The sequence below is a fragment of the Galeopterus variegatus genome, unplaced genomic scaffold (assembly GCF_000696425.1).
Source record: "Galeopterus variegatus unplaced genomic scaffold, G_variegatus-3.0.2 Scaffold488, whole genome shotgun sequence".
NCBI classification, from domain to species: Eukaryota; Metazoa; Chordata; class Mammalia; order Dermoptera; family Cynocephalidae; genus Galeopterus; species Galeopterus variegatus.
The window spans coordinates 333,849-356,148 of NW_007726599.1; the positions used below are offsets into that span (position 1 = coordinate 333,849).

Genomic DNA, 22,300 nt, shown 5'->3' on the forward strand with positions numbered 1-22,300 from the left:
TTAAATGTCTCCAACCTTCCTTGGAAGAAGTCCACAACTCCATCTTCAGTAAGGAAAAGTTTAGACTAATATTAAGGCAAAGTATTGTTGGAGATCTGCCAAAGTAGATTTCTGTGCTCTAAGTCACTAGATGAGACTTGTGCTTTCAAACTTTAAACTAAGCAACAATTTTACACTTTACACTTATCAAACTGTTAATTTAAACAACATAATAGTATTGAATCATTTATAAATGTTTATTAAATGTCAGTAATTTTTACAAAGCAAATATTAATAGCAAGAGGCAAAATTTTCGCAAAATATGTACAAAAGTAAAAAGCCTTAATGAACTAGCAAATCATTGTATAAAATCAAACCATTCTTTCCACTTTTAGACCTCCTTTGGAAATAATTTATTGCCAATCCTGAACTAAAGCACTGACAAAAAAAAAAATTTACAACAGAATCAGATAACGTGCTTAGTTCCTGGAAAGTTATAAAAAGATACATATAAAAAAAACCTAAGCCACAAATACTTTTATACAGAGCTAATACAAATCATGGTCTGTTAGGTACAGAATCTGAGGTTGTTACAAAATATCCTTTTTGATAAGGCTTCTTGTGGTAAATGAGCTCTCACCATAGTAGACTAGCATAGAAAAGCCATTTAAATCATTTTGCGATTCTGCTTCAAGTAAGAGGTAAAGAAAGGGTAAATGGCATAGTTTGCTGCATTGTTACACATTCTTTGCAAGAATTAATCCCTACTCCCTACCCCTTTTTCCTGGTACCATCAAGTAGGCATGATTGAGGATAAATTCATCACTTCATATGGCAAGAAATTATAAACAAGCTTTCTAAATACAAACCAAAATCACATACCAAGTAAGTAGTATATTACTATCAGTGACATTCACTGATTGAAAATTTATACATAGTGGGTCCCAACATACTCAATCCATCTGTAGATTTTCACTATTATTATCAACAGCAGATTTGTATAGGTCACAAAAACCTCTTATCAACCCAGAAAATACTGCCATATCATTAATGCTTTAAAAACAATGTTCCATATAAACTCTGGCATTTGAAACCAGATGGTTAGACCTGAATGCTGCAAGAGTGAACATATTAATTTAAACGCTAACCGTACATTCAAGTACAGACATACAAATGCTAGTTGTTTAAACTCTGTACTTCAAATGATGTTAATGATCACCTACCAGCCTAAGGCTAATATCTCCTTGATGGTACCTGAAAAAGCCTCGAAGTCCAACTTGCTTAAAATGTTCAGGTTTAGACTTCTACTTCAACAGTATAAATTTATTAAGCCCTAACCTTGTACCGTAAAATAATGGGTATGGACTATATAAGCTGCTTTATTTGGAACACAGAGACACATACACACCCACTCATGATCTGCCGCTCCACGTGTTTATTAGACCCAAAAGCCCACCTGTATCCTATCGTTAAAAAACAAACAAAAACCTCCCCAGTACTTTTAGTCAGGCAGCACAACGCAAGGATGGATCATCTGTGATTAATGAAATTTAACATGTTGAAAAATGGGAAAGAGACAAAGTGACCTGGTACTTAGATTTCCAGGTCAAAAAGACATGTGGAAAACTTCTGTTCTTGATTCCTTAAATAAAACTAAAAGAAATGAAAAGGTAACAGAGTGACTTTCTCTGGATTTATTTTTAGGGAGTTTGTTACAAATGTTTGACTGGGCTTTACAATCATGAGTTCATGGACTTGAACAAAAAATTAAGAGTTAACACTGATATTTAGCCTTCTCATTACATATACAGAAATAACATTGCTACAAATTGCAATGAAGAGAATCTTGTTTCAAAGTGTTTGGTTTGGGGTTTTGTCTAAATGTTTCATTATATAATGAAAGCACCAATTTGAGGGTTTCTCAAATAATGATTTGAGTTTCAGGACATGACAGCATGACTTGGTAACTATTCTTCATATAAATAAGGCATAACAGGATTGTATGCTAATGCTGAAAAATACATTTTATCAAAAGCATAAATACAAGTATTTGGGTATACACTGAAAGTTAAGACTTACCCATTCCTTCTTACAAAGAATCACAGGGCACTGTAATTTAGATTTCTGTTGAATCTAAATCAATACTTCCGATCATTTCTGGTATTAAGGAGATCTTATTTTCTTCTACTTTAAACCAACCGCTGCCACCAAATGAACAAGGCTTTCCCTGAACAGCCTTAACTTGAGAGACTAATCAGAGGACCCTCTCTACGTAAAGTACATGCCAATGCAACTTAAAACAAAAGAAGACAAAAGTGAATGCTCTTTTTATTCCATGTGGCCTTCTTTGGATGCAATTGCACTCTAGCTATCAAGTGCCCTTTCCAGATAACAAAATTGAAATGAAGATTTCAATTTAATACAATATTTGGCAGAGAGAAACATTCAGTTTATTTAAATGGCAAAAGTATGCCTTGAATTATTTAGAGCTTCAGAAAACATTTGACAAAACCCTTTCGCTATAAAAATTAAAATGTAAATTTGTCCCATTCTTTGATTTATAAGGCAACTCTATGCTACAAATTTCTTTAAGGTCCACAAAGACACTTATGTGACATTTCTTCAGAATTAAATGAGAAAGCCTTTAGACTTAAGAACAGAACATAACAAAGAATTAGGCACATTTTATTGCAAATCATAACCACAAAGATTTAGAAAAACTGAACACACCAAAGAACTTTACATCTAAATTACTTTTTTAGAGATGGGGGAAGTTGGCTTAGTGCAAATTATGAGCACCTTTTCACTTCTGTTCACTAAATTTCATCTTCCTTTTCATATAGTGGTATTTCAAAAGGATCCAGTTTTCATGATATAGGTATAAGACCCCTTTCAAATGGTTTAAAAACACAGCATATAAAAAATGTGGACTAAAGTCTTTAGATTGAAACCTTACAGTTGCATTGAATATCTAAACAAGCCTGTTTAAATTAAATATAAACAATTTACTGCCTCAAAATATAGTCTCGATTTTATTTTAAAAGAATGTTGATTCTGAGACATCACATGCATTAGGGAAGAAAATTGTAAATGCCCAAATACCATTATCTATTTGATGTTTTAACATTTCTCAGTGGTAGTTAAAATGGGAGAAGTTAGTGATTTCTGCTTTGTCAGGCAACATTTATGGTTCATATCACACATCTTAAATATAACTTAAATAAGACTAAGTGCCTCTTTCTATAGGGAACTGACTTCAGCCTTCACTGGAGTTAAATGTTTTGGCCATTCAATAAATCTATTTGCTAAATTTACACATAGACTCTCTACCAGACTCTCCACGAACAGTCCAAATGTTACTGTGTACATGTTCAGATATTTATTAGCACTGAAATTATGCTAACCCTGTGAACTTTAACAATGTATTCTTTTTGGCAAGAAGCAGGAGATGTAGAACTATTCAAACATGCACAAATTATACTATGAACACCTGCATTACGATGTCGGGCTACATGTAGCTCATGTTATATACCAAGACATGAAAACACTGGAAGAAGTTACATGGATACAGTGACAGTGAGACTTCAAATGCGAGAAGTCAGGTATGTCGAGAACAATCCCTGGTTAGCTCACTGAAAGCCCTGCTCTCATACCAGACAGCAAGACAGAACAAGAGCCACTGTCTTGGAAAGGCTGGGTGACCGACCCCTAATGTTGACCAATCTTTCAAGGACCAGTAAAATACCTGAGAACACAGTCAGCTATATAGTAAAGTGACAGATATCACAGTCTTAATCACGATTTTCAGAAAAAGCAGAAAAGCTGTCAGACTTGTCAAACTGTTACCAGCCTTGTTACTCTAGTTCAATTTTAACACTACATATAACCTATAGGGCAGTATTCTTAGTACTGTGAATGAGCTGTTCTGATGCACTCGCTACAAATGTACTTGTAATCACAAAGCTACTTCATGGGTATGTTTTAATTCAGTAAGCACTGGGGGAAGTCAAATGTAGTCATCTTTAGGTGTGAACTAAAAAAATTACTATGTATCCTTAGAAGCATCCTTAAAACATATAAATGTACCTCAAAAAGCTGGCATTTCATAAACAATATACAAATGTGTACATATTGTATCTCTTAGAATTACACCAAGAATGAAAAGGAATCCCAAAAAATGCCTTCTTGAATAGTTTGACAGGAAAATACTGCCCTTGGCAAGCTCCAAATAAACAAAAAAATCCTGTAAATGCCACATTTGGAATTGATGGGAATGGACAAGAGAGCAAAAGAAAGATGTCTGTGATGGTGCAACTATGACTTCCTACAGTAAAGACCAAGAACAACTGAGATAGGACTTAAAAGTAAAACACATGACATTCTGGAACAGGTACGTTTATTTAGAAAGTTCTATTTCCAAGTTACTTGCAGTTTTTAGTTGTTGCTATGGGCAGAATGTTTCATGTATGGCACATTAAATTACATAAGACTTAAATATGAAAAAGGCAAATTATATTTCACTCATTACTTTTGATCAAAACACTGTATATGGCATTTGCTTTCCTTTTGCTCCCCTGTACATTTGTGAACTCTTCATTAGCATCAGATGGAAAATCCTTATGTAAACTTTAAAACACCAAGAACATTACCTTCAGAAACCACAAAAATTTTAAAACAAAACTGTTGTATAGATAAGCAATTAAAAAAACCATGAGGACTAAACCTGTGTAAATCTACAGAATGCCATTCCTTAGATCAAACTTTTTTCCTACAGCCATTTCAAAATAAGAGGTCACCATAAAGCCAGGCAAAAGTGTTGCTGCTAAGTGTAAGGCAGACAGAAGATATCTTGTTTTAGAAATGAATATTTCTAACCTCATACCTGCAAGAATTTAAGGATACCTTCTATACTTGGCACTACAGGAGAATTCAGTTTGAAAAATAGAATTTAAAGCCTGAAATATATCTAGTCTGAGGTTGGCCAGGAAGTTATAACTCAACTTGAATGGAGGCCACAGTGAAACAGATCAAAGCCTTAATTTCAGCAGATATTGGCAGTGTGTTATTCAGCAGTTTTCAGCCACAAACCAAAGGCTGCAGAAGGACTAAAATTTCCAAGAAGTTAAACATAGAATCGAGATTTTTCTAATTCCTGTTGTAAACTGCTATTTAAAAAAAAAAAAAAAAAACAAACAGAAGACAATCAAAACCACAAAAAGATATTAAAATAGCGAGTCTTTTGTACATCACTGGAGCATAAGCTGCTTGAGGTTGTCATGAAGAATAGTATCCTTCACATCACGGAAAACAAGACGGATGTTTTCTGTGTTGATGGCAGTGGTGAAGTGGTGGTATAAGGGCTTCTGCTGCTGGTCCCGGCGTTTGTTCCGGAAACACTCCACCAGGAATTTTTGGACGTCTCTTAAGCAGTGGGGATCCCCTTCAAATTCTAGAAAATAGTCTTTGATGCTCACAATTTGCACTTTCTCCTCAAGCAAGTCTGTCTTGTTTAAGAAGAGAATTATGGAGACATTGCTGAAAACCCGGTTATTGACAATGGTTTCAAAAATGTTCAGAGATTCTGTAAGGCGATTGGTCAGTCGATCTTCCATAAGCACCTGGTCAAATTCACTGGAGGACACAAGGAAAAGTATTGATGTCACACTGTCGAAGCATTCAAACCAACGTTTCCTTTCTGATCTTTGACCACCTACATCAACCATTTTGAAAGGAACATTTTTAATTTCAAAGTCGTACTCATGAATGCCTTTGGTGGGTCTTCTGGCAAGCAGAATATCTTGTTGTGATGGAATGTAATCCTGGGAAAGAAAATAAATTGTTTTATACTTAGTAATCCAGACATAATTATTAGAATTTTTACTGAACTACTAACTGGCCTAGTGAATGGATATCCAAACAAAATGATCATTTTAATGACATTTTAAAGCATCAATGTGATTATTATTCTTTTCATTATAAAATGCCAAGATACATTGAAATGTTAGTTTACAGACTGGTTCAAAATTCACTGCAAATGACCAGCATCCACTATTTTTCACCCCTGCAATAGTACTAAAGTTTAAGTCCAAGTCTTGTATCTAGTAACTATCCTCACCGCCCCCGCCACATGTCCACCTTCACTCTTACTCCTCACTATCACCCACTCTCAGTTCCAGCCAGGGACCCTACTGCCCACACATCCACCTTCTACATACTGCTCTTGCTCCTCTATTAAAAGCAATGGGCCTGGCCAGCCGCCAAAACAAAAAAATAAAAATAAATAAAATAAAAGCAACGGGATCTGAATCCAATGCCAATTCATAAGGATCCCTTCCCAGTTCCAGGTTCTGTCCACCTCTCTCTAACCCATTCTAAATGTTCCTTTACTGTGCACTCCACAAATGAGAACTTCTATACTAGGTCGCTCCATGCTAGATCACTCCTGCTATATAACATGTGTGGAAAACACTTTCTCTACTACTAATTAACCACATTTACTCTGGGTCACTTGCTAGGTTTCTTTCCAGGGCACAGTCTAAGTAGCTATGTTCCAGCTTTCTCATTTATTGACCCAAGAACTCACAACTAGTCACTTACTCTGAGTGTCAGCACCTTTGCCTGTGAAAGGGAGGTGATCATACCTGTCTACCTGCCTCAGAGGGAGGGTTGTTGCAAACAGCAAGCAGGCTCTTCTCTGAGCTCTTCACAGTGAACTACAAGATCCTGAACAGGTGGAAGCTGCTGATCTCACAAGTCACTGGCTACACCCTGATGGCACACTTCCTTATGCAATGTAACTGCTTTTTCCTTCTCAGTCTAGCATTTTTCCAGAACTTTGACATGGCTTTTTGGCAATACATGAACAGGAGAGCTTTTAACACATTCAACATCAAGGTCAAAATACTTAAAAAATCAAGGCAGGATTTAAAACAATGCTGATTATTATTTACAATGCTACATTTTATGTTTTTCCAAGTAGTGTAATAACTTTGAAATTGCATTATAATGTAAAAACTCATCTCCTCAACATAGTGCAATGGAATTAAGAATTTCTTTTTTTTTTTTTTTTTCTGACCGGTAAGGGGATCACAACCCTCAGCACGGTGTGGTCTGCACCACGCTCAGCCAGTGAGCGCACCGGCCATCCCTATACAGGATCCGAACCTGCAGCCTCAGCGCTACGGCCTCAGCGCTACCAGCGCCGCACTTTCCCAAGGGAGCCACAGGGCCAGCCCAAGAATTTTTTTTAAAGTAGGCAGTTCTTAGTTATCGGCTATCCACAGCCATTCATTAAATAACTGTAGGACTCTAATAAAAGTGTTAGCCTTCCCATGTTTTTTTTCTAGCTTTTGTTCACATGCATACCTACTTTACTTATAATCAGCGTATGCACACAATTTTTAGCCTGCCTCCGTTTTTCCTTAACATTTTATCATGAGCTGTTCCATATGCCAATAGTCATTCTCATTTTAAAAGACTATAAAAGGCATCAAAAATGCATTAATGTGCTGTAATTTACATTAACATTCCCCTACTAGTGGTCATTTAGGCTGTCTCCTATTCTTTTGCTGTAATTAACAGAAATACTGCAATTAAAATTCCCATATACATAATTTGTTTTCCTTTTGGACTATTTCCTGAGACTAAAGTAACCAGGAATAAAATTATGAGATCAAAGTTACATTTCTTGACCCTGGACACCTAATGCCCAATTGCTTTCCAGAAGGTAGTACCAATTTACAATGTACATCTGTTCCAGCTACTTCAAAAGTGTGCCAACCCTGAGCTTTCAAAAAATTTTCTAATTCCATAAAAATAAAGAGTTCTCTATTATTATCTTTATGAAGAGCCAACAATCGAGTTAGGAATCTAAAGGCTCATGCACATGAAGCACAGGACGCAGGACAACGTAATCAAGTGCTAACTGGTCTGGCAGAGCTAGTGTGTTCATTAGGAGTGTGAATCCTACAGCCAGCTCACCATGACCTTGGGCGAGCCATGAGACCTCTCCAAGTCTCAATTTCCTCACTTGTAAAATAGAGATAACATTCATAGGGCTGCCTGAGGACTAATGAGTTAAATGGGCAAGGGGCTTAAGAACTGTGTGTGGCATATGATCTGCCTGTGGGCTGCTGCTACACCTACCACTACCACTACCGTTGCCACCATTGCCATTGCTGACAAAAGAGAAATCAAAGAAGGCTGAAATAGCTAGGAATACTTCAATTCGAGTCTCATTTTTAAATGCTAACCAGTCACTTGCACTTGACAATCTATTCAAACACAACATAATCAATAAGAAAACTCATTTTCTTTCTTACCAATTCCTCTCCTTGTATGTCCCACTAGTACACTTTCCTTTCTACTTCCTGCCCTGCCAACAATTCCAGCTTCAAGTCTCCCTATCACCTTGGACTACTCTCTATCATCCATCTTTTTTTCTTCTTTAAAGTATATATAAATATGTACATATCATCTCCTATTTTGTATCAAATCCTGCTGTTCCTCTTTGAATCTTTCTTGCATGTTCCCTTTCCTTTTTATTCCCATTGCCATTTTTTATCATCACAGACATGGACTGCCATCTCTTCACTAGTTTCTTTGCCCCAAAGAGGTGAAGTCTCACATCTCCTGGATCCATCTCTAAGCCTCTCTCAGACTAACCCTCCTGTGTCATGACTCCAGAACTTATGGTGGGATTCCTTATTCCATCAGATCCAAACTCTGTTGACTGACTTTCAGAGTGCTCTTATGCCTTGTTTTCTGGAATCTCTGCATTATTCAAGCTCATCACAAGGCCTGTCATCAAGACCTGCACAAAGCTTCACATCTTAATATTGTTACATGTTCATTCATTTATACAACAGTGAGAGTGCAATGAACAATGCATAAAGTCCCAAGCTACTGCCTTCTAGAAACCTGTTTTTACAAGTTAGACCCAAGAGCTCCACGTATCCCTTGTCAGACAGATGTGCCTCCTAAAACTGAACATCTAGCTATCTCCCATCTCAGTGGGCTGCATCTCCTCTTTATGTATCTAAATCCAACCCATTCTTCTGGCAGTTCAAATTCATTCACTGTTAGAGGTAGCTGCAACTTTTCCAGCAGGACATCTCTCTCCAGTCCATGAACTAATGTTATCTTTGTGGTCAGTATCATTTAATTGTCCCCTACTTGTTTCATTTATTAGTTCTGTCTCTCTGACCAGACTGAGCTCCTTAAATGTAGGGATCAAAGAGCAAAACAGATACCACTGAGCATTTACTACATTACTGCAACTTCAAGGTTTATTTCATGTAAATGTCCCGTACCCTACAAAGTTGGCTCTCTTGCTATGCCCATGTTACGGATAAAGAAACTGCAATTTAGAGATGCCTGAGGTCACAAAGAGCCAGTCTGTGATGGAGGTGGGATGGGAACCGAGGCAGTGTGGCTTCACAGCCCATGTCCTTGAGCCATGTGCTGTTCCTCCTGCTGGAGGGTCACAGGGCTTGGCACACAGCAGGGCTTTGATGGCCCTGGTACTTCAGTAAAAAATAGAGCAGCAAATTCAATCCTGTGATTTGTCCAATATGCACAAAATGGGTGTCAAAAATGTAGCACACCCAGGTTTATTCTCCCCTCCTTTACGATGACATGATGATCATAGCATTATTTTTTTATTCCAGATGTGGCCTCAGAATTCTAAGCAGCTACTACAAATTGACTGGAGTTGGTGTAGAATCATTCATTCAAAAGCTATTTGTTGAGTGTCTACTTCATGGCCAGGCATTGTCACTAGGCACTAGGAACTCAATTCTTCACAATCAAGAGATGAAGTCCTTGCCCTTATGCAGAGATGGGTAAAGACAAACATAAAGTAATTATCAACTGCAATATGTACAAGTGAGGGTAAGAGCAAGGGTTGATACTGAGAATAAGAGAAGGGGACCTGCTCTGAATGATGTGCTCAAGGAAGGCCTATCTGAAAAGGTAAATTAAGAAGAATAGGTCAAGTCAGCACTTTTTGGACTAGAAAATAAGAAATAACTTAAAAAATCAGTTTATCTAGTAAGGATTCTCTCCATTTGGCCTATACATAACTTTTTTTAGGGTTTACAATCTGACCAGATGGAAAAGTGATAATAAAATAGATCTTAATACAAAGTTTCACAGATGAGGACTGAATCAGTAAAAACAGATAAATTACGGAGATCTCAACTTCTGGGGAGCACTTGGGTCTAGGAAACAGGCAGGAGAAAAACAAACTGGCATACAGGTAGACAAATGCAATTTAGAAAAATAGAGGGAAAAATATAAAAATTAACCTGCTAGGGCAAAAAGAAGGTACTTTCTCACATGTCCTAGATACGCTAGTATGTTATTTTCCTACTTGCAACAGGTTCATTTTGTGCTTTCCTTCAGTTATATTGTTAAAGTTAAAAACACCTTTCCTCCCATGAGTGCTTCTGCAAAGAGCAATACAGTGAACAGACAAGGGGCACTGCTCTGCTTGCAGCAGGTCCCGGGAAGCCAGAGCGTCCATAGTGCCAGTTGAGAGTTACTGGCTCTGAGCACACTACAGGAAAATAATGAACTCTATTACTGGAAAATGTCACTTGCTAAAAGGTTTGAAAATCAATCAACCCACTGTGTTCTTTCTATTTCTGCTTACAAAAGAAAAGCCCTAAAGACACTGAAGTATTAACGTGAAACCTCATTTTCACTCATTTTCAAAGATAAATTCCTTTCTTTAAACAGTTTTTCTTCCATGAAATAGTGGATAGGGCATTCCTCAAGGAAATGGCAGAGACATGAATAGCAGAAGGAGAAAAAAGAAGTGACTGAAAAATAAAAGTACTTTTTCACTTTGAAAATTAAACACCATTCAATATTCTTAGCTACCAATCACTCTAAAATAAAGCAGGAAGAGTCAGAATATTGCCACTAGGAAAACAAAAGAGGCATATAACTTAATACATAATTCTTCTAAATTTCCTAACAAGCTGCCCCCAAATAAAAGCATCAATATCCTGATTGCTGTTTTCAAATGGGAATAAACATAAACATTCAGTTAAAAAACTTACTGGCTCTCCAAGTTTATCCAAGTTATCCAGGAAATATTTTACAGATTCACCCTAAAAACAAGAAGAAAATAACATGGTTATTAGGGCTTAAAAATAGAGGATCTTGTTACAGCAGTTTACATTACAGTGTCTGGTCATACACTTAATCCAAACATACTTTGTTTATTCAATCATTTCAGACTGAACATCAAACACTTCTAAAAATTTATAAGTCTTCTCTGCTACAAAATACTAAATCTACAAAGGCCAGTTAATTTCAGAAATGCTTTACATAAGCAATACCCAAATGAACATCTACCTGAATGGGATTACATGCATTCTTTTTGATATAACTATGTATTAAAAGAGAAGATATAATTAAAAGGTGAAAACTGGTTTTGAGATAAACATAAATCTACAACTAAATTTAAATGAGATTATTTTTTTCTACATTTTCTAAAGTTGATAGCAATGGTGGTTGTCTTCAGAGACAAGAACAAATGAGAGATGAGGTGAGAACACTGTATAAAATCTCCTAGTCACAGGCCTGTACCAGGACAGACATGCCTTGCTCCAGAAGATTATGGGTAGTGCTGTAGGGTTCACATCTCCAATAGGTCTTCTTTTCCTGAGTGGCCTACCCTTTCTGAGCCCAGATTCTGTTCGACCTCCAAACAATTTCAAACGTCTAAACTGTATGAGAATACATTCCTAAAACTAAACACTTGACCAGGAGACAAAGAGAAGTGGGGAAGCATTTTGGGAAAAGGGGTGCTGTGCCTGAGTCTCCCAGTCCTCCCTCCCTGCAGTTTCACTTTCCCGCTGGATTCCACACTGCCCCACCTGAAGCTGCTTCCATAAGTTCCTGAAGGCAGTCCTTCAGTGTTCAGGAGAACCACCTGAAGACCTTATTAGATTGATTTAGGAGGCCTAGGGTGGGGCCTCAGTGTCTGCAATTCACGGGATGCCTGGCACCACACCTTACGTATATGAAGAAACTCTGGCCTTACATAAAAATGTAGTTGGAAAAGGAAAGAGTATTTTAACAACCTTTTCAGATAACTGTAAATATTCTTCTTTGTTACTACCCCAAAATTTGACAAGTGGTGGTTTTCCAAAGGTTAGTTCCCTGTGAAATTGGAAACCCTACCAATGAGCTTTTTGTACTGTTACGTTAAAATTCATTGGTCAATCCTGTACTTTGAATGAATCTTTTACCTGCCAACAATTCTATGACATCAGACATTGGTCATTTGGAACATAATGGGTTAGTAAGTTATGCAGATCTTCCCAGTGTTGGCATGTTTCATTATACAATATTTAAAAAATTATATTTGTTAATATCACTTCCATCTTATAAGTCTTAAGTAGTGGGAAGCTGTCAAGTTCACAGTGGCAGGCAGATACAAGTTTTTCTAAATTCTAATTTTCCCTTGAAAGCTCAAATTTTATTGCTGGCAACAAAAACTCAGTTACTTAGAGTGACAGGTTAACTTCATTCATCTTCTAAAAAGTGTCTGTCAAATGCTCAAATCTGAGTAAGTCCGTTGTTCTTTCAAGTAAAATGGTGTTCCATGAAAAACACGGCTAGGTCAGCTCACAACGCACTCAGTTGCCCAACTGCTTTTCCTGGAGAAAATCACCCTGCTGCAGGAGTGGTCTTAGTGTACTTCCCATTTCATCACAGAAAATATTAAAGAGCTGTGTACTCAAAAGCAAAGATTTAACTTGTACAATTAATAATTTTACTGCTTAATCAAGGATAGTCTTAAGTGAAACTGCATTTGTTTTCAGCTGCAAATGCATGGCAGTGAAGAACACAGCTAGTAATACCAGTTGGGGCTAATGTAATGATCTGTGGGCCAGGGCACTGGCAGTTTTGCCCACAGGGCTGTTTCACCCAGTGCTGTTCTATATACCATCAGTGCAAGAGTCAACACATTGAAAAATGGAAATGACATCTAGTACATTATGAAGAGTATTCAACTCGAAGACACCCCTGGAAAAAGTTCTGAGGATCCCTAGGGATCTGTGGGCCATACTGAAAACTGCTGCCTTAAAGTATATCACAGAGGACTGCATGAGTGAATGTGTGCATGTGTAGTGGGGTATGAAGTGGGGTGGGGAGTGTCTGACTGTGATTTCCTCATGATTATAGGTGGTGGTAAATGCTGTTGCTTTTTTTCTGGACCCGGACTATTTGGTACAGTATTTGCAAGCTCTAAAGATGATTTTTCAGAGAAAAAATCTTCAATGAATTCATTCTGGGTTAATAAAGAGACTACTTGGTCAAATCTGTAAAGATATTAAGCATTATATCACCCATTTTAATGAAAAAATAGTACTTTCATTTTTTCATGGATAACATCATACAGGTCACAGGGAATCTGGGCTTCATCTTTCAAAAACTTTTAATGTATTTCAAAAAATGTGTTTTTGACTGGGTAGTGTTACATATTGCATCTACTGGCTTTTTTTCTTAATTTTATAAGTAATATAAATTTACCATGGAAAATTTGAAAAGGAGAAAAAAGTACAAAGAAGGAAGTATGCATGAACTATTAATTCCATAACTCAGAGATAACCACAGTTAACACATGAGGATATTTCCGTCTAATCATTTTTTGTATATTTAACATAGTTGAAACAATATAGAGACAATTTTGCACCTTGATTTTTAAGTAACTGTAAGTAAATTTTAATGGTTAAAATAATTCTAAGTATTTACAAGGATATTTCAAAAAGTTCGTGGAAAAACTGACTTAAAAGATAAAAATGAGGGCTGGTCACTTAGCTCAGTTGGTTAGAGCACTAACACCAAAGTCAAGGGTTCGGATCCCAGTACCAGCCACCCTCTTTCCCCCTCCAAGAAAAGATGATATGAGTTCTTCCTTGAACTTTTTGAAGACCCTTCGTATATGCTAAAATGTTAAAACAAAACACTCATCTAATGTTGGATAGTTGAATTATTTCTTTTTATTAAGTAGTCTTAATATTTTCAAAATAAATAATGTTGTGATAAACAGCTTTGAGTATATAGCTTCATGTGTTTTTTGGATAACGTTCTTACAAGAACTACTAAGGCAGAGATTAAACATTTTTAAAATTCCCACTACTCACTGCCACAAAGGTTCTACCAATTCTTTCCTACCCCTCATAGTTAAAACAATGAATTTATTATTTAATAGTGAATCTAGATGAAGATAAACTAAGCCAAGATCATACAAGAGTGTTCTGCAGATGCTTCTATAATTAATTAATTATAGAACTCTGAGAGGTTCCACATTGTGGTGACTGACATTTACTATTTTAGGGACCCCAGAGCAAGGGGCTCTCTTTAAAAGCGAAAATAAATCCTACATTCAAACCAACAATAAAAGTTCAACTACACTAAAATATCTTTGTTAGTATTGTTTATCTTAACTGATGGTCAGATAAGTTAAAGTAACATATCATCTAAAGCAGCCAATCCCTTCTCCCTTTTTAAAAGGATCTTAACTCTTGACTTGGTGGTGTCAGCACCACGCTCTCCCAAGTGAGCTAACTGGCCATCCCTACATCCCTAATATGGGATCCGAACCTGCGGCCTTGGTGTTAGCAGCACCACACTCTCACAAGTGAGCCACAGGCCAGCCCCCTTCCCCCTTTTTGAAAGAAAATGCTTGCACCCAACCCACTGTTTGTGAGGTACAGAGATATTGGTACTCATTCCAGTGACCTTGCAAATTCATACAAACCTGTTGGAAAGTTATATGGGATACTCCACAAAACTTTTAATGACCTTTGGCCATTCTGAGGAACTTATTCAACATAAACAAAATAATGCATACTAAAAGATATTTACTCAGTGCTTCTTGTGACACCAAGATTCAGGAGATAATTTTTCCACTTAGCATTAGGGGAGTGATTTAATAAATTTTGGTATACAGTACTAACATAATAAAATAATATGTCATCAAATAATTATATCTGATATACTTGCTATGTATGAAATATTTATACCATTAAATGCTAAATTAAAGTAGATTACAAAGTGAAGGTCCACAACCCTGATCCACAAGTTTTTTTCTTTTTGCTTTTGCAAGCTTGGTACCAACACTCATCTTGGCAGCAAAACCTGACCTGAACCGATGTGAGGTTATTTACAGTCTTTATTTATCCCACACAGTGAAACTACTCAAATGTTTTGCTACAAAACACTGTGGATATTATATAGTAAACCTTATATGCACTTTATTACCTTTCTGAAATCCAAAAAATTCTTAATTCCATAATACATACAGACTTAAGGATTTATGAGAGACTATGGACCTAAATGATGTATGCTTTGATTTTAGCTATTTAAAATACGGCTAAAGGTAACTTTGTGACATTTATGGGTGACTATATTCTCTTCTCAAAAAAATTTTAAAAGAGGACAAAAAAAAAAAAAAAGACATCTTGGTAGTACAAATATTAAAAAATACACATTTAGAAAAATTTTTTTTGCTGAAACTTCCTGATTTAACTGCCTTCCCTAAGAAGGGATCTTAAGTCTTTGGGGTCCAAATTACTACAAGCCTTTGTTTATTAGCAATTCATAATCTCACCAAAGTCAAATGATGATTACAGAAAAATACATGTGCCCCATTATTAAATTTTGAAGTCCAGCAAAGGAAACTATGTTAGTATAATTTATGAAATCTTCGTGCCCTCAAGACTGTATAAAACTGAAATTAAAATATTTATAATTATTTCACATTTGAATATGTGGATGGACTTTTTTTAATATCTTAAGTCCTAAATAAGGTACCCTAATGTTGTCTCTCCCATTACTTATCTATTCAAGGTGTATAAACTCTTGTGAATATTATTCCTATGAAAAATATATTTTGGTTTAAAATAACCCCCCAACCAAAAAAAAGATATATCAATTCATCATTTCATATCAGAGGTACTACTATTGATCCTTCCATTAGTAAAGACTGAGAGTAGGAGACATAAGAATAGGTAAATAACCTTCTAATGTGCAAGGCTTTAGACTAAAACTTCAATACTCCTATGACAAATAAACATTAAGGTCTTCTACAATTTATCACAAGGGTCCAATAAAATCAGGTTCCCACAAAGTAAGCTACTCTGAAACAATTTTAAACACACACATATGCATGTGCATATACACATATGCTATACAAGGAAAACTACTCTTCTGAATTAGGTAATTTGGGGAAATTTTTCACAGCAGCTTTTAAGAGTTTTACTGAGAAAAACCTGTCATTTTACTATTTTGAAAAAATTCTAAATCAAAAACTACAAAATGTGTTATTTGCAATTTAACATAAAGAACACAAAAATGAATAATGGTATCTCTGTACTCAGGGAGCCCAAGAGCTTCTGATCGCTTCCTTTTGTTTGTGTCCTCACGCAAAGTTTATACCTAGCTGAGTACCTGGCATCTGGTAGCCTCTCTTCCACCCAAAAGCATTTGGTGAATGAAGTATGAATTTTGGGGAGAAAGTTACTACCCCCAAATATTCTTACCTAACAATTCAGAAGATGTGATAAAACGTCTTCTGGTTTTCTAACATTAATAAAGTTAAGGAAAAGATGTGAATTTCAGTCCTTTCTCTAACACTGACTGATCTGGCCAAGTCTCTACATTTCTCCAAGCCTCAATCTAAAACAGTAAAATGAGGAAGAAGTTCAGTGGTTCAATGGATACCATTTAAAGTGGTGGCCCGTACAACACTTTCAGTTTGTTCAACTGATTTAAAGTTCTCCTTTCCTTATATGTCACATATCTGTTAATTCTAAATTCGCTTTTGTTGTGACTCATAATGCAAGTTATGTTGCTTAGTCTCTTTGCTAATACTTAAGTAAAAGTTTTTTTTTAAGATGGCCATGAAGGTGATCTTAACTCTTGACTTGGTGTTGTCAGCACCACGCTCTCCCAAGTGAGCTAACCGGCCATCCCTATATAGGGATCCGAACCCGTGGCCTTGGTGTTAACAACCACACTCTCCCAAGTGAGCCATGGGCCAGCCCTTAAGTAAGAGATTTCATGTATTAGGCAAGAAATATTATGAGTTTAAGAATCTCACCTTTTCCTAGTTACAACTTGAGACCCTTTTATAACTTTTCCTAGTCCATTTTATGTCACTGAAAGGAATTTTTAATAAAATTCAAAAAAAAAATCCACTTCACAGGTAAGATTTTTTAAATTTAACATGTTTTATGTCATCCCTTAGTTCTATTTTATGTACAGAACACTGAGAACTTTCCAGGTTACTGTAGTAAGCTTGAAAATACAAGGTGGGATGGCACTCTGAAAAGTCAACCAATATTTTTTTAGCCTTGTGGATATTTAGATTCCACCTAAACAATGGCACAGCAGCCAGTGGACCTGGGCTCCAGGCTTTATTATTAAAAATAGACTTTATTATTGACAAAGTCCATGAAATTAACTGAACTGGTGAGCTTCAGTTACTCTTCTAGCTTTAAAATTCTGTAAGGTCCTATGAACTATATTTCTTATCAGTTTTACAAAGCTGTGTCTAAGCTGAGAATGGCTCCAATGCTGTCCCCCATCCACAAGCATCATTTGTTGTAAAACATTTTTTGCTTGCAAAGACAAAATGCATCAGGAGCCTGAAGGTAAGAGAAAAGCTGAGAACACAAGTTAGAAAATAAGGATTTAGCAGTTTATTTGCCCAATTACTGAACAAGTGACAGACTTATTTAACGCTCTCTTCTGCACAGCTAAAATATATAAAGGACGGGATTTAGAACACACTACTTTAAAAGGATATGGAACTTAAGCTGGATAGCCAAAGAATACACAAGAAACTATCTGCCTTTTTAGAAGAACACATACTCAAAAATACTGGCAGCTTTATGTAACTCTACTTACAGAAAACAAGTAAAAAGTAGAGATTTTAACTTCAAAGTCTGATCCATGCCTGAAGGATATTAATTTCTACAGACTATAGAAATGAGAATCAAACACAGATTTTTTTTTTTAAAGCAAGTCATACACATTCTAAAATTTGGTAATATGTATGAAGATCTTTAATAATGATCCTCATCAGAGTACTACTGAAAAAGTATATGCAACTACAACAGTGGTAGTGAATTACTACTGTGGCAGAAGGAAAGTCTGGTTGACAGCCACTGGATTATTCCTTTTATTTATCTAGATTCTAGACCAGTAGTCCATCCACAAACTATAGCCCGCAAGCCAAATCCAGCCCCACTGCCTGTTTTTGCATGGCCCATTTCTAAATGCTTGGGAAAAAAATTTTAAAAATGACATGTGAAAATGATATGAAATTCATATTTCAGTATCCATAAATAAAACTGTATTGGAACTTGGCCACATTCACTTGTTCTGTATCTGTGGCTACTTGCATGCTACTGCAGCAGAAGTGAGGAGTGGACAGAGATGCTGTATGTGGCCCTCTCGTTGCTCTGCACCACTGCTCGGTGCACTGTAAACTGCAGGGATGCAATCATAACTTGAAAACTTTTCAAGTGTCACCAAAACTGCAGTACCAAGACTTTGGTTAAAAAATTACTAGTAAATATACATCCATCGAAAAAAGAAGAAACAAAACAGAAGACTGAACAAACGCCACGTTTTAAGGCACAGTGGAATGTGGATAATTTTGATATCAAATTAGACGGCAAAGCACTGTGTCTATTATGCAATGACATTATAGCTATGCTAAATGAATACAACGTGAATCAACATTTACAGACTAAGCACTCTACACAATATTCCCAACTCACAGGAAAACAAGTCAGAAAAAAAAAAATCACAAAATTTAAAACAGACTAGCTCACCACAGTAGAATTTTCTTCACAAAAACAAAAAGTTCTGAAAATGTGACTGCAACCAAAGTTTTCAAGTGGTTCACTTGTTAGCTAAGCAAGTAATGACATTTACCAGTAGTGAGTTAATTAACTCATGTTTGATTGCAGCAGCAGAAACATGTCCACAGAAAATAAACTTATTTAAGACTATTAGCCTTTCAGTGAGAAAAGTTGTTCAGAGTTATGACATTGGGAACAACTACCGATTGTCAATTAAAAAACAAGGCAAATGATTTTGAAGGCTTTCCTTGGCTCTTGTCGAGTTTGTTCTCAATAGTGCTCAGTTGTTGTTCACTTGAAGAATCAATGCCAAGTTTGAAGTGACTGAAGAATCAGCCTGTATGAATAGTCTTTGTGAGATTACACGTGAGAATACTTTCAAAGAAGGTGAGAAAGCACGATCAGCGCAATGTTAATTGGATATGCTAGGGTATGTTAAAATTAATGGTGGTAAAAATATGTTGTGGAGCAGAAAAAGGGCTTAGTCGGACAAATATACAAAGCCTGTGAAAAGGGTTATTCACTGCATTACTCATGAATAGGTACTGTGGGAAACACATGCATCTATCACGTGTTATTGAACCCCACATGCTCATTTGGCATTATCTATCTGTGTGAAAAGACATTTTCAAGGATGAAATATGTAAAAATTTCACCACAGATCAGCATTAATAGATGAACATTTACGACTGATTTTGATCATAAGAAACATTAAAACTTTGAACCCCAATAAGCAAAATGTTATTCCCCCCTCCCCCCAAAACCCCAATCTTCTCATTAGCAGACCTATAGTACAAAAAACTATACACAATTTTTATTGTATTTGGAATTTCATCAATAAAAAAATTTGTGGAAATCTGTATCCTCTTGTTATATAAATACCTACATAATGCTCTTGATTTTGTCTCTTGGCATGTGAAGCCTAAAATATTATACTATCTGGCTCTTTATGGAAACAGTTTTCTAACTGCTGTCCTAGAGCAATGGTTCTTAATCCAGGTAATACATCAGAATTGCCTAATGTGCTTACTAGAAACAGATTCCCAGGTGTACCGCAAATATACCAAATCCAAATCTTAGCAAGATGCACGAGAAAGTGATTCTGATGTAGCCATCTGCAGTATCACTCCAAATTGGTAGATACATTTTACTCAAAACTGAATTTTATATTAATTTCATCTTTGGGAATCCATTACACCAAATCAGCTTTTTTTGAAAAGTCTTGTAAAAGTGCTAAGATATTAAGAAACTAAATTAAAAACTTAACTTAGTTTAATCTCATTGCAAAGGCAGGTTTCAAGAAAAATTTACATTCTTCATAATTCGACTAAGTCTCACCAAAAAAAAAAAAAAAAAAAAAAATCAAACTTTCGTTTAGGATATATGAATTGTGAATAAACAGTAAATACTGTGTATATACAGCTTTTCCTTTTTAAAAACTGATTTCACAATTCAGACAAACTTTCTTTCTTTCTCTATTACAGTTCTAGCTGCCTACCTCTCCACAACCTTAGAGAGCCTATTTTCCAATGCCCACCATAGTCCACAGCCTTCAAGCTAACTCAGATTTTGTTTTTAAAAAATAATAAGGGGCTGGCTGGGTAGCTCAGTTCGTAGAATGTGGTACTGATAACACCAAAGTCAAGGGTTCAGGACCCCATACCAAAAATTAATGAACCTGGTATATGGGCTGTAACACTGTTAAGATGCTAAAAAGAGGGCCAGCCCATGGCTCACTTGGGAGAATGTGGTGCTGATAACACTAAGGCCATGGGTTTGGATCCCTATATAGGGATGGCCGATTCGCTCACTTTGGAGAGCGTGGTGCTGACAACACCAAGTCAAGGGTTAAGATCCTTGACTGGTCATCTTTTTTTTTTTAAAAAAAAAAGAAAAGGGAGAAGGGATTGGCTGCTTTAGATGATATGTTCATCATAAGGTTACTTTAACTTATCTGACCATCAGTCAAGGGTTAACATCCCCTTACCGGTCACCTTTAAAAAAAAAAAAAAAAAAGCTAAAAAGCACAGATGAAAAGCTATTAGAACTGCTAATTACATTTTAGCACTAGGACTCTAAGGAACTTGAAACCCATATTAAACTTACAAAATTAATTTGCTTCTACAACAGATACCTGAACTTTGCACGATAGGTAAATAAGCAATTCAAAGTGCTTAACAAGAAGCACTCTCATTTTTATGTGGTAAACATGTAAAAATTGTACTGTGGGATGAAAACAGCAAATAAAACAGAATAAATACAAACTGTAAAAAATGTATCAGGTTTTAAGTCTTCAAAGTTAAAATAAGAAGCCTACTCTGCCAAACACAATTATGATTTTATAAATATTTAAATTGTTAATAATCACTAAAAATTCAAAAGCTATAGCATTTTCTATATTCTATACTCCCAAAATAAGACCAAATCACTACCCCCACCAAAAGGAAATAAACAAAAAACAAAAATCACACCCAACTCTTAAACAAACCTTAAACTCTTAAAAAATCAAAACCACACTATCGCTCTGAGTCAAGGTCACACAGTACCCAACATAATTGACAAGTACATTGTATCACTGCATCACTTGACTCCCAAAGGGAATAATGACCAATAAACATAAATAGGATCAGTATCAGGAAGCCATGATTAGAAAATAATCTACAAGTTGGATGTGAGGCTTTCTATTAAAAAAAAAGTCACAAATCATAAACCAAGTTTATATAGTATGAAAAATAAAGCCATTTCCATAGAGAAAATATAATTAAGAAAATAACTTTTTGCCAAATCAATCTTACACTAAGAATTACAATTTCAGGGGCGGCCCATGGCTCACTTGGGAGAGTGTGGTGCTGATAACACCAAGGCCAAGGGTTCGGATCCCTATATAGGGATGGGCAGTTAGCTCACTTGGGAGAGCGTGGTGCTGACAACACCAAGTCAAGGGGTAAGATCCCCTTACCGGTCATCTTTAAAAAAAAAAAAAAAAGAATTACAATTTCACCAAAAATATCAAGCTGAGGGGTTCATTAAAGATGAAGAGCTTCAAGGTCCTTCAAGATCTAATAAAGCATGACCTCGCTCCCTGCCCCACCTTTTTAGGAATGATGCATAGAAAAAGAGACAAGAAAATTCATCAAAATTTAATAGTGGTTTTGGGCTGAGCCCATGGCATACTCAGGAGAGTGTAGCGCTGGGAGCGCAGCAGCACTCCCGCCGCGGGTTCGGATCCTATATAGGGATGACCGGTGCGCTCACAGCGCTCACTGGCTGAGCGCGGTGCAGCTGGTCTCAAAAAGGAACAACAACAAAAAAAATTAATAGTGGTTTTAAAGATATGTACATTTACCTTTTCCAAGCACACCCTCAAGTCTCACTACTTTGTGAAGCAGAAGGAAAGAAATTATTTTATGGAAATACGGTTTACT

General features: G+C 36.2%; 1 protein-coding gene across 1 annotated transcript in view; it reads right to left on the reverse strand.

Moving 5' to 3' along the window:
• Positions 1 to 2,642: 2,642 nt before the first annotated feature.
• The window catches only part of GNA13 (guanine nucleotide binding protein (G protein), alpha 13), a 39,461-nt gene continuing 19,803 nt past the window's right edge, over positions 2,643 to 22,300 (reverse strand). The window contains exons 2-3 of the mRNA XM_008569384.1: positions 11,046 to 11,096; positions 2,643 to 5,798 (exon numbers count right to left, since the gene is read on the reverse strand). Of these exons, the coding sequence (XP_008567606.1) occupies positions 5,226 to 5,798; positions 11,046 to 11,096 (624 nt within the window). The 3' untranslated portion in view covers positions 2,643 to 5,225. The remainder of the gene's footprint in view (positions 5,799 to 11,045; positions 11,097 to 22,300) is intronic.